General features: G+C 34.1%; 1 protein-coding gene across 1 annotated transcript in view; it reads left to right on the forward strand.

Annotated features, from left to right (window-relative positions):
- The first annotated feature begins 4,411 nt into the window (after positions 1–4,411).
- Positions 4,412–12,423, forward strand: part of KLRF1 (killer cell lectin like receptor F1) — an 18,988-nt gene continuing 10,976 nt past the window's right edge. Inside the window, 3 exon segments of the mRNA XM_042780459.1 lie at positions 4,412–4,496; positions 10,573–10,671; positions 11,645–11,800. Coding sequence (XP_042636393.1) covers positions 4,412–4,496; positions 10,573–10,671; positions 11,645–11,800 — 340 coding nt within the window.

Raw genomic sequence — 12,423 nt, forward strand, 5'->3', positions numbered from 1 at the left:
CATGTGGTTCTTCTCCTTTGTTTTATTTATGTGGTGGATTACATTGATTGTTTTTCTAATGTTGAACCATCCTTGCATACCTGGTATGAAACCCACTTGGTCATGATGAATGATTTTCTTGATATGTTGTTGGAGTCTATTGGCTAGGATTTTGTTGAAGATTTTTGCATCTTGCTTCCAGAGTATTTTAAGACTCTAGAAGTGTTTAGAGATTGGGAAGTGAGGCTTATCCGAAGACAGCTGTCAATGTACATCCTTCTGTAGTGAAAAATAGGAGAAGAGCTTCTGTTTTGCCTTAAATCAAGTTAGAACCTTGGAAGTGGTAAGTGTCCTCTAGGATTTAACACATGTAGGGATTGATATTTCCAATACGAAAAGCTGTGGTTAGAATTCCATGTACTCACAGAGTAAAAACGGAAATGATGGGAGTAAGCTGCACATATACCAATGGTGAGGCTGAAGTGAACAGTTCCCTTGGGCCAAGTGTTGATTCTATGAAAAGCAGCCAGCCATTAACCATCTAGAAAAGAAATCCACCTACAGTGGTGTTATTAGGGAGGAGTAGGGGGTATGGACTGCAGCAGGTGACACTGTCAGAGGGGATGACACCAAAATGACTATATAATTTTTGTGCAGTGTTTTAGGAGAAATGTATTATTTTTTTATAAAAATATTCCTGTAATTTAGTTATCACAACAAAAACATTTTTTTTTTTTTTTTGTGAACCCATCTTACATGTAGCAATATAAGTAAAGCTAAGGTTTACAAAGCTAAAGCTCTATGTTAATTTACTTTCTGAACCTTCTAATGTGCTCTGGTCAAAACTGTCATTATTACCCAATTACAATGACTCTTCAAATCACATGGTTTCATCTTCATGTGCTACATCTTGTCTTGTTTCTGTTGTTGCCCATTTTTTTAAAAAATATACTTTATTGAAATATAATTTGGGTACGGTGAAATACACAAAACTAAAGCGACATGAGTCAAATTTTTTTTTTTTTTTTTCAGTGTTCCCTCCCCTCCCCTTCCACCCCTGGTAACCAACAAAGAAAGTTTCCTTCCTTATATAAACTTTTCCTTGACTTTTTACAATAATGAACTAATACTCTGTTTGTGCTTCTGTGATTGACTTATTTCAATCAGGATAATGTCCTCCAAGTTCATATATGTTATGCAGTGTTTTGCAGATTGTACATTATTCTTTAGGGTTGCATAGTATTCCCTTGTGTGTATGTACCACAGTTTGGTTATCCATCCCTCAACTGATGGACACCTAGGTTGTTTCCATCTTTTGGCTATTGTAAATAGTGCTGCAGTGAACATGGGTGTGCATATGTCTGTTCTTGTCCTGCCGCTCACTTCTTCAAGATATATACCTAGTAATGGGATTGCTGGGTCAAATGGTATTTCTAATTCCAGCTTTTTAAGGAATCACCATATTGCTTTCCACAGTGGTTGTATCATTTGACAGGCCTACCAGCAGTGTATGAGAGTCCCAATCTCTCCACAGCCTTGCCAACATTTGTTATTTTCTGTATTGTTGAAGTTTGCCATTAGTGCTGGGGTGAAATGGTATTTCATTGTTGTTTTGATTTACATCTCTCTGATTGTTGCCCATGTTTTATAGTTGCTGATTTTGTCACATTTTCTTGTGTTTAACTACAATAGTATGATAATTAGTATTTGTGAACCTCTATCAATAACTTTTTTGAGAAAGAAGTAGTAATTAAAGGAAAAGAAGGACAAAAATGTAATAAAACGGCTTCTACTCAGTTACTAATAATATTGTTAGTGTGGAAAGATTTTACAGAACTATCTTGTTAGTATTCCTATAATCTAAGAAATATTACATTTAAGCAATTTACAACTATATTTATCATATCTTCTTCTATAATAAACAATTCTAAGAAGTCTGTGTGGTCTAGTACAGGAGGAAGTCCATGGGGAATGTTGACATCATGAGTTACCACACTGGGTGACACCAACCCTCGTGATGCCACTGCCCATCTAAATGTGCTTCCTGCCACAGCCAAGTCAGCCAAAGAAGCTAGCTGTATGGAGCAGAGAATAGAAAACAGTGTATAGGGTGTATTGCGGGGGGAGAGGCAGTGACTTGTGAGCAGGATTACGTTCATCAGGCAACCACAGAGAGTTACTCCACAACAGAATTTCTGAAAAACCCACAGTAGCAGTTTAGGAGAAAACAAGAGCATCTGGAGTGTCAATGCACAAATTAAAACTGTCCAGGCTAGGGAAACCTTTTCTGCATGTTGATCTCTAGTCTGTTCACCTTCACTCGTTCCAGGAGGCTGGCTTTGGAGGTTAGAAAGGGCTACTATTGAAGGAAGGAGGTGCTCATGTGGGACCCATCACACTTATTAGCTGCCTCTCTAGCTTCCAAACCCCAAGCAGGTCCAAGCTTGGGGAGGGATATATGTTAAATTCGGTGAAAGTTGGGTATTGGATATTAGACTGATTTGGACTGTTCATTAGCCTAAATAGAGAGAATAATACTTATTACCTAAGATCGAATAAAACATCTAAAGGAATTGCCTATGATGTGAGAAAAAAATGCAGGGGCAGGAGTTGCCTGTAATGAGGGGAAAATAATGTTATTTTGCCACCTGATTATTGATAAATACACAGAAAAGTTGGAGGTACATGGTGGGAAAATTCATAACAGGGTAAAATTAAAAGCATGATTATGCAGATATTAATGATTTGCCTTTCCAGACCTGCTGCCTACCAGCTATATCTTACTCTCTTCCCTAAAAACACAAAGCTATTGGGGTAACTTTGCCTTCTGGCTTCCACTTGTCTTTGGTCACTTGGCAAATAGCAGGAGATCAGATGAACAAGGAAATAGTAGTTAGGGCTGCTGGACCTGGGCTCCTGCTTATAAGTGTCTTCTGCCTGTTTTCCTCTCAGTGCTGTGTGTTCTGTGCAGCTCTTTCCTTTAGGTTTCTGCCATATCAGTAAAGTCTACAGGACAAAGACTAAAGGCTTTGGGTTTTTATTCTAGATTAGCTACAATTGCCATAGGAGCTCTGGTAGCCTAGTGCCTAAGGCACTTGACTGCTAACCTGAAGGCTAACAGTTTAAACCCACCAGCCACTCCTCAGAAGAAAGGTTGGACAATCTACTTCCGTAGTGATACTGCCTTGGAAATCCAAGGAGGGGTCACTATGAGTTGGGTCCCACTCGACAGCACATAACAACAACAACACAATTGCCAGAGATTTGGGATTTAGTTGCCAAAGTTTTAAACTATTTTCTCTCAACTTATAAAATTGTATTTCCAAAATTATGTTTCTCTTTTTATTATGGGATCAAGAGTGATATGAAAGTTCCAAAACTGAATACAGTGGTAGTGGTACACTTTTATAAATTTGCTAAAATTTATCAAATTTTGCACTTATAATAGATGAATTTTATGGTGTGTAGATTATACCTTAAAAAAATCTGATAAAAGAAATAAAGCTCTTTTTCTGCCCTGCCTCTTTGATTTTTGCCTTCATATACTAGAATGGTAATTGGAGAATATGATTTCTGTTTTAAATTCTACATTGAATCATTTTTTATTTTTTTCTATTTAGGACACACCTTTAGAATGTCAAAAATTTCTTAGTATTTTTTCCCTCTTCAAATAATATAATTAAATTATCAGCATGATTTGTGATCAATATTGTTTTTAAAAAATCAAAAAATTCAACTCACTGCCAATGAGTCAATCCTGACTCATAGTGACCTCTCCTTGGGGTTCCCAGGTGGTATCTCTATGGAAGTAAACTGCCAAATCTTCTTTCCAAGGAGTGGTTGGTGGGTTTGAACCTCCAGCCTTCTGGTTAGCAGTCAAATGCCTTAGGCAATGTTGTTTTAGGATCATGAAATATTTTAACTGTTAGGCAGTTACAAGTTACTATATTAAATAAAATATGCATGAATTAGGGAGTGTAATTCCAAATTCTCGAACAATTAGGCTAAAACAAAAGTCAGGTACACATCATCAATTACCCTAAAGGAGTATAATTTCAATTCCCTTGACTTTAGAATTATATCAGGAGACAATTTAAAAAATACCAAATATGACATTGTTGTTGTTGTTGTTATTTGCCATCGAGTCGGTGACATTAGATAATATATATGGTAGAGAGTTGAAAATTTACATGTTACTGAGGTCATAGTAAATAAGCTTAAAATATATATATTTCCTTTGAGGTTTTCACCAATAGGACAATCTGTGAATGCTCGTATTACCCTGAGAAGAAAATTTGAGGACAATCTTTGATTAGCAGCAGACATATTACTTTTTCACACTATTAAATATCATTCCTTAGAAAACACCTACATATATATATATATATATATATATATATATATACACACACACACATTCACATCCATGAAGATGCCAGATGAAGAAAGATATATGACACTGAATGTACAATCAAAACAAAGAAGTTCCATTCAAACATCCCAACTTAAATTTAAAGGTATGGAATTCAGTTCCTCCCCCCCCAATTGCTGTAGATTAATGTATTAATTTCCAATTTTCTGTTCTGTTTCTGGACTTTCATTGCCTTTGTCTCCCTCTCTTTCTCTCCTTCTTCTTCTCCCTTTCCCCTTTCTTCTCTTCTTTCTCTTTTAGTAATGTTGTTGATGTTATGTGCCGTGGAGTCGGACCTGACTCATAGCGACCCCTCCTTGGGTTTCTGAGGCGGTATCACTATGGAAGTAGATTGCCCAACCTTCCTTCTGAGGAGTGACTGGTGGGTTTGAACCACCAGCCTTCTGGTTAGCAGCCAAGTGCCTTAGGCACTATGCTACCAGAGCTTCCTCTTTTAATAATAGTAATGATTATTTAAAAACGACCAACCCTATAACCACTTCAGTACATGTTTTCTTTTACTTAATCTTATAAAATTCCTATGAGATGGATTTTCTCTTTTTAGAATTTATCCTAATTATCATGCTGGACTAATGCTTATTTGCCTTAAGATAGTTTTTTTTTTCTGGTATAATTTCTTAAGCATATTCTCAGGAATCATGTAATTTCAATTCACATTAATAATTTAACATTAATGAATATTTGGTGCCAGTCATCTGCCTCCCTATCATTGATCAAAATGGCATTTATTTATTTATTTGTCATTTGGGTGAAAGTTTACAGAGCAAATTCATTTTCCACAGAGCAGTTCTTACACATTTTGTTTCATGACATTGATTGTCATCCCCATATTATAACTCTTCTCTTCCCATTTCCTTCCTCCTTGTGTTTACCTTTTTCCCTGTGTCCTGCTTTCCTGTGCATTTCTGCCTTCTGAACTATCTTCCTGTGTAAATATGGCGATTTTTCAATGCTATTTTTAAAGTCACCTTTTCAAAGCCTTTAAAACATGTTCTTCACCAAGTTGCCTCAAAATGAAGTTTGTACGTCACCAACCTATATTTAAATTTAACACCTAGAACATATCTTCATACATGGTGAAAATCCATCCTGTTACTTTTATGTGATGTGGTAAAAGGAAAAACAGCAATGAAAGACACAAATAAACAATCTCACTTGCAGGGAAGACTTTTCCTTTCTAAATATTTCTCCATGACCTCTGGATCTTTGTTGATGCAGTACTGTTCTGGTTACTTAGTGCTGCTCTGACAAGAATACACCGCAAATGGGATGGCCTTAACTAACAGGAGTTTATTCTACTACAGTTTGGAGGCTTTAAGTCTAAGTTCAAAGTGCCAGGCTTTAGGGGCTGGGTGAAAGCCCCACAGCCTTGGGCTTCAGCTCTGCCTCCAGCTCCCAGCTCACTGAAGCTAGAGGTTTTTCTTCAATCAAACAGCTGCTGACTGCTGAGTCTGCCAAGCCCAAGGTTGATAAGTGAAAAGGCACAGCCCCAATATTACCAAACCATACAGCAGGCCATTAATTCAAGGCCAATATAAGTTCCAAGGCCAGCAGAGCATGGCAGGCTGCTGAACAACGACACGGCTACATACAGGGTTCAAGGTGCTATAAGCTAGAGACTGTTCCCAAAGGTGCTACTTATATACAGAAAGCAGACGACATACCCAAAGGCAGCTACTCAGCTTCTTCTGGTAGCTCCCACCATGGAGTTGATTGCCAGTCTCATCACGGGGAATAACTACCACCAGCTGTCCAGCCATTCAACCAGGCTCAGCCAAGTTGACACATAAACTTAACTATGCCAAGTACCCTTAAGAATACACTTCCCTACTTCGTTATCTATGAAAATCCTGCTTAAATTGTGAGTCCTTCCTCAAGAGCCATCTACATCATTAAAGTCCTTTCATTTCCCTAGACAAATATTTGTTCTTACTATTGCCATCCTTTTAGTTGGACTTCTATTGTATCACTCTGATTTCTCTGAAAGTTACAAGCAAACCTGTTTATCAGAAATTTATTGCCACTGCCATGTGGATTTTTAGTTTACCACATGTTCACAACTCTTTTATTCACTTTTTATATTCATTTTTTTTTTTTTTTAGAAAATAGAGATATTAAGGCTGAGAGAATAGAAAACACAATGGCTCGTCTGCTTTTTCCACACTCAGTTTGTACATGTCATGCTGAAATCAAAATGGGTTTGGTGCAAAAAAAGAAAAATAAAGAGAGAGAGAGAGAGAGCTCAGGAAGTCACAGATGATAGATTCCAGCTCCCAGGTGTCTAAGTGATAGATGCTGATATTCATCTCTTATGTCCTTTGCTAATCCTTAGTAAAGTGTGGTGTGAATAAGACATATTTTCTGTGAATCTTATAGGCAGTTTAAGCCTTTTTGACTATGCATAGAGTTTTACTTAACTTTGTGATTGTGTAATTGTATTTCTTTTTTCATGTTGAATATGTCATATACTATATGTGTGTATGTAAGAAAAATCACTATAAAACAGCACTCTCAATAGTATCATTACTTAAAACAGATTAAAATGTGTTTGCAGTTCTTTTTTTCTCAGTCCATATCTCACTGGATATCCACAAATTACTATATTCCAGAACCACTTGAAATAATTCTTTTATCTATAGTGAAATTACTGACTCAATACCCAGTTAGATTCTTCACATCATTTTGCATTCTGTTATTATGGATCAAGTTATTTTTTAAAGTATGGATTAATTTATTTTATAATTATATAAAACATTTATGTTTTCAAAATCAAACCTATACAGCAAGGTACTTCCAAGAAAATTGAACTCCCTTCCTCCCTGTTGCCTGCCTTTCCCTGTAGGAAATCATTTTAATTAGCTTTGGACTTATTCTTTCATCTACATGTATTTAAAAATAAATAAAATGCACAGTCATGTATGAAGACATATCAATGTAGGTATATATATGTGTATATATCCTATTTGATTAGTTAAAATTTCACAGAACAAATGATATTTAGCATCTTTTATTACTTAGCAGTGAGTTCTGGAGATTCTTCTATAGCAGTTTATAAAGGTGTATCTCAGTCTGTTTTTACAGATGAATATTTCTGCATTATGTAGATGTGCCATAGTATCCAACTAGTTCCCCTGCTGATGGATATTATTATATTTGTATTCTTTTGCTATTATACATAATATGGCAATGAGTAGCTTTGCACGTATGATTTCTCATAATTTATTAATGTGTTATTGGGATAGATTCCTTAGAGGATTACTGGATGAAAAAGTAAAAGCCTCTTCAGTTTTTTTCTAGGTTTTTCAAATTGTCCCTCATAGCATTTGTATTTTCACCATTTTCAGAATAGCCACCTTGGCTATTCTTACTCATTTGATCTTGCAAATAAATTTATGATAAATTTTGAAGACTCACCCACCAAAAACAAAAACAAAAAATCCAAAAAATTGTGATGGTAGTGTATGCTACATAACTGCTTAATTTATCAGTTAATTTAGGGAGCATTTATACCTTTTTGTCACATAGTCTTCTTATCCAAGAACATGATTGAATTTGCATTTATTCAAATTTAAATCTTTATTTTTAGTTTTCCTCATATAAATTTTGAGACAGTTGTTAAGTTTATGTTGAGTTTCCTATGTTTTAATTTTGTTAACTATTCGTAAGTAATGCCTTCTCTTCATTTGTATTTTCTATAATATTTTATATTTTAGCTTGATAATTTTATAACTATTATTTTATTAATTATAGGTTTATAGTAATTTTCCAAATGTTTCTTTTGTTCTTTTTTCCCAAGTACATAGTCATGTTATCTTGAAATAATTGCTTTTACTGCTACGTTAGCTGATTGTGAGATCTCTGGTGGCATAGTGCCTAAGGCATTTGACTGCTAACCAGAAGACTGGGGGTTCAAACCCACCTGCCACTCCTCCGAAGGAAGGTTGGGCAATCTACTTCAATAGAGATACTGTCTTGGAAACCCAAGGAGGGGTAGCCATGAGTCAGAATTGACTGAGGTCAGTGAAATTTTTGGTTTTTTTTTTAGTTTTCATTTAATTGTATTGGATAATTTTTGTATTGGATCCAATTATATTGGATAATAAATACAATTTAAATAGCAATAAACATTTGGGATTTCTTTTTCTTGACTTTTTTTTTTTTTGAATGGGAGCTCTGGTGGCATAGTGCCTAAGGCCTCCAATGTTTTCAATTAATGTATCAGCTTCACTAGACTTATAAGTGTACCATGTTGAACAAGTATCCATCAATCTGTTTGAATTTGTTTTTTTCTTTTTAACATAAAGGTGTAGGATTGTTTTCAGTGTTATGTTTTGCATCAATCAAGATGATAGTACATTATTCCCTGAGCTTTATTAACATGATCTGTTACACTAACAGATTTCCTACTGCTTGGTAAACGCTGGAATTTCTGAAATAAACCCAACATAGTCATGATATCTTTTGGTTACTAGTAGTGTGTATTTAAGGTTTTTATATAGATATTCAGTTTTGTTTTTGTTTTATAATTTAATTTTTGGTGGCAAAAGATGTTGCATTTTAAACTTTATAAAATAGAGTTTATCACTTCCCAGCAGGAGAAAACACAGAATAATGAACATTCTCTCTTGTGTCTTTGAGCCTTAATATGCCTTCAGTTCATACTGTAAATTATGGCATAGTGCTATAGGAGTAATAAGAGTCTGAGTTGACTTTGAATTTAGACACATATTTGCTTCCAATGTTTTCTGAGAATTGTGTATTAGTCTAAATTTTTAAATAAATACATTTTTATGGATTTCTTAGAATTTATTTAATTTTTAGTATAAATATTTTTTTGTTCAAAAATAACCTGGGCAATTCAGGATATTCATTAATTCAATTTTGATTAATCTTATTTTATTATCCATAATTTTGTTGTTGCCATAATGAAAAATGGGGTCATAAAGGACTGTAGCTTTCAGTTATTAACTGGCCTTACCCAGTGGCAAGATCACAGGTTTTATTTACCTACCTAGCAAACTTTTACTTTATTTACTTACCTAGGATGAAAATGAATGGGGTGTTATTCATTGTGGGTTGACCTCCCTCACATACTGTGCTAGAGTGAATTGACACAGGAAATCTGTTCTACACACTCTCCTACCTGAATTTACGTATTAATAATTGTCTGTATTGATGGAACAATAAGGAAAACTCATAGTTACTGGTAGTGATTTCTCATCAATTATTAGAATCCACTTGCATACATTTTCTTTGGTAAGGACATAAAATATTTTGTAAAATGTAAATGTTCATTTATTCAGTGCGAGGTAATTATTTACATAATTCTGTAAGCTATTGCCCACTAGATCTGATTCTTCTTTACTAATGTTGAAAAAAATAAGAAAATATATATTTGAGACACTGTTAGGAGATTATGTACCTTCTATGTCACCGGTGTGTTTATTAATAATAATAATTAAGTGAACAATCTTATTTTGAACATAGCAGTGCAGATATTTGAAAAACAAAAGCAGTTTTCACTCTTAAGGAGTTTACCATCTAAAAAGAACCTGAAATGTCATTATTTCAGGCATTAGGGAGGATTCCAGGTTTTCGGTTTTTTTTTTTTTTTGTGACCCATGATACAAGGAGCCCTGGTAATGCAATGATTAAGCACTCAGCTGTTAACCAAAAAGTTGATGTTTTTTTTTTTTTAGATTAAAGTAGCAAGACACCTGAAGCCATTTTTAGTTCTGATTTGTATTACATCCTTTTAAATGAAATGAGTTTGAATCACTTGTAAATATTACATTAAAACAAATTATTAATTAGAAAATATATATTTGTGTTAATACATGGGTAACTGTTAGGTGCTTTACGTTGAAATTATTTTCGCAAATATTAAATATTAGAAGTTTCTTATGATTCAGTACAAGATGTATCAGAATTTCTGATCATCCAGAGTACTCTCATTATTAAGTAAAAAAAAATGCATGTCATGTATGTTTCTGTTTACTTAGCCTTTATCTTTGACTGCTTGTTGTTGTCGTTGTTGTTATATGCTGTCAGGTCCGCTTACTATCTGTTAAAAAATAAAGACTTTGTATCCTATCCTTAAAATTGTTATAACTTCTTGAAAATGTACTTTTTAAAGTAAATTCACATGTTTAATCTCTCATATTGTTCAGTAATCTTACATTGGTGTAAAAATTGATTGGGAATATCTGTAATGCTAAATTGTGTCCTGGCTTTGACTTTGATAACCCTGACTCTTTTAGGTAAGTTAGAAGATCTTAGTTAAACAAAATCATGAAAAAAGTTACTTTTCTCTTGTGACTCTTCATATTCATTCACTCATTCTTCATTATATTAACAAAAATTTGGGAACAAACTACAGTATCTTACAGCATCTCAACCTATATTTTATACTCCACTGTGACATATTTATTAGTCATATCAGAAGAAAATTTTATCCTCAAGTGGGTTACAGTCTAATAGTGGGGAAAACATGTGGGTGTGTAGGTGTGTTTAGATGTATAATGAAAACTAGAAATCAGATATATAGACTAAATACATGAAACACTTTGTGTATTACTGTGAGATGAAATTGATGATAAAGATGATGATGATGATGACAAAATTGTGTGCATGTGCATACATGAGCAGATATATTTGGAAACCGTCTTTCTGATTTTGTTAAATACTTGTGAATAGATAGAATGTCACTATTTTTCTGATGTATGTTTATATATTTTATCTATGGGTGTAGTCAGTTTACTCTTGCATATGTCCAACAGATATTAACAGAGCAACATTATTACAAATATCCTAAATTAAAAAAATAAAATAATAATCATGGTGAAGACTCTCATATTCTAACGGGATATACAGACATTAAACAAATAATTAGGGTACAGTGTGCTAAATATCATCTCAGAGGTTTCAACAAAACTTACGAAAACATGGACAGGGCATCTATACTTCTCAGAGCAGGAACTTTGCTTTACATCCTTCTGTATCACCAGTTCTCAGGTCAGTACCTGGCACACAGTAGACCCTTAAAAGATACGTACTTACCAAATGAATCAATCGTATACCATTTGAAATTATTTTCCAGTAACTGGATATGAAGGAAAAAAACCAACTTTATAGTTGTTGTTATGTTTTTCTGGCCGACATTATCAGAATCATCTCAAAGAATTTGTCTCTGAGACACTGCGTGGAGATCTTTATCCAATGTTTAATTTCAAGTTTCTCAGGGAGTATTGCTAAAATGCCAAAGAAAAAATCATTTGAATATCACTCATTAAGAGGAACTTAGAAACTTGACAGTGAACAGTGATGCAAGGAGAAACATGAGCAATAAGGACACAGACCATTGTGTTTCAAGACGTATAGGTTAAACAGGTATCTCTCCATGGTTTGATCCACACTAGTTTTAATCATATAGATTCTCTAAACCCTACTGAACAGATATGCAATGGGTATACCACATACCGAATTAAGTAATAAAGATTTAACATATGTCTACTTGGTACCCAAAATATGATTGATATACATTTTTTTTTTTTTTTTGCACTGGGAAATAAAGTTTTAAAAAAGAATGTAAGAAATAGTCTCTAAGCTCAGTCTCTGGACGTGAATCCACTGAGCCAGGTGCCAGCACAATAAAGTCCTTCCTCTTTCATCCAAAAAAAAAAAAAAGAAAGAAATAGTCTCCACACTCAGAATTTATACCAAGTTTACATATATATGAAAAGTTAGTTAGGATTATAAGGCAGTATGTAAATAACTATTTTGTTTATCTCTTATTATTTCCTGAAACAGAAAATGGAAAAAAAAGGAGTTATATCTAACAATTTATGATTTTAAGCTTAGGTTTTAATCTTAGAATTTCTTACTGTAAAGAATTTTTAAAAACATTTCCTTCGAGTTCCGGCAAGATGGCGGACTAGGCAGAAGGATTGCACAGACCCTCTTCAACAAAGAAAAGGGAAACCAATTAACACAGACACAGAAGATAATCTTGG

The sequence above is a fragment of the Orycteropus afer genome, unplaced genomic scaffold (genome assembly GCF_000298275.1).
Source record: "Orycteropus afer afer isolate SDZICR_OR568_19922 unplaced genomic scaffold, OryAfe1.0 scaffold00040, whole genome shotgun sequence".
Classification (NCBI taxonomy): Eukaryota; Metazoa; Chordata; class Mammalia; order Tubulidentata; family Orycteropodidae; genus Orycteropus; species Orycteropus afer.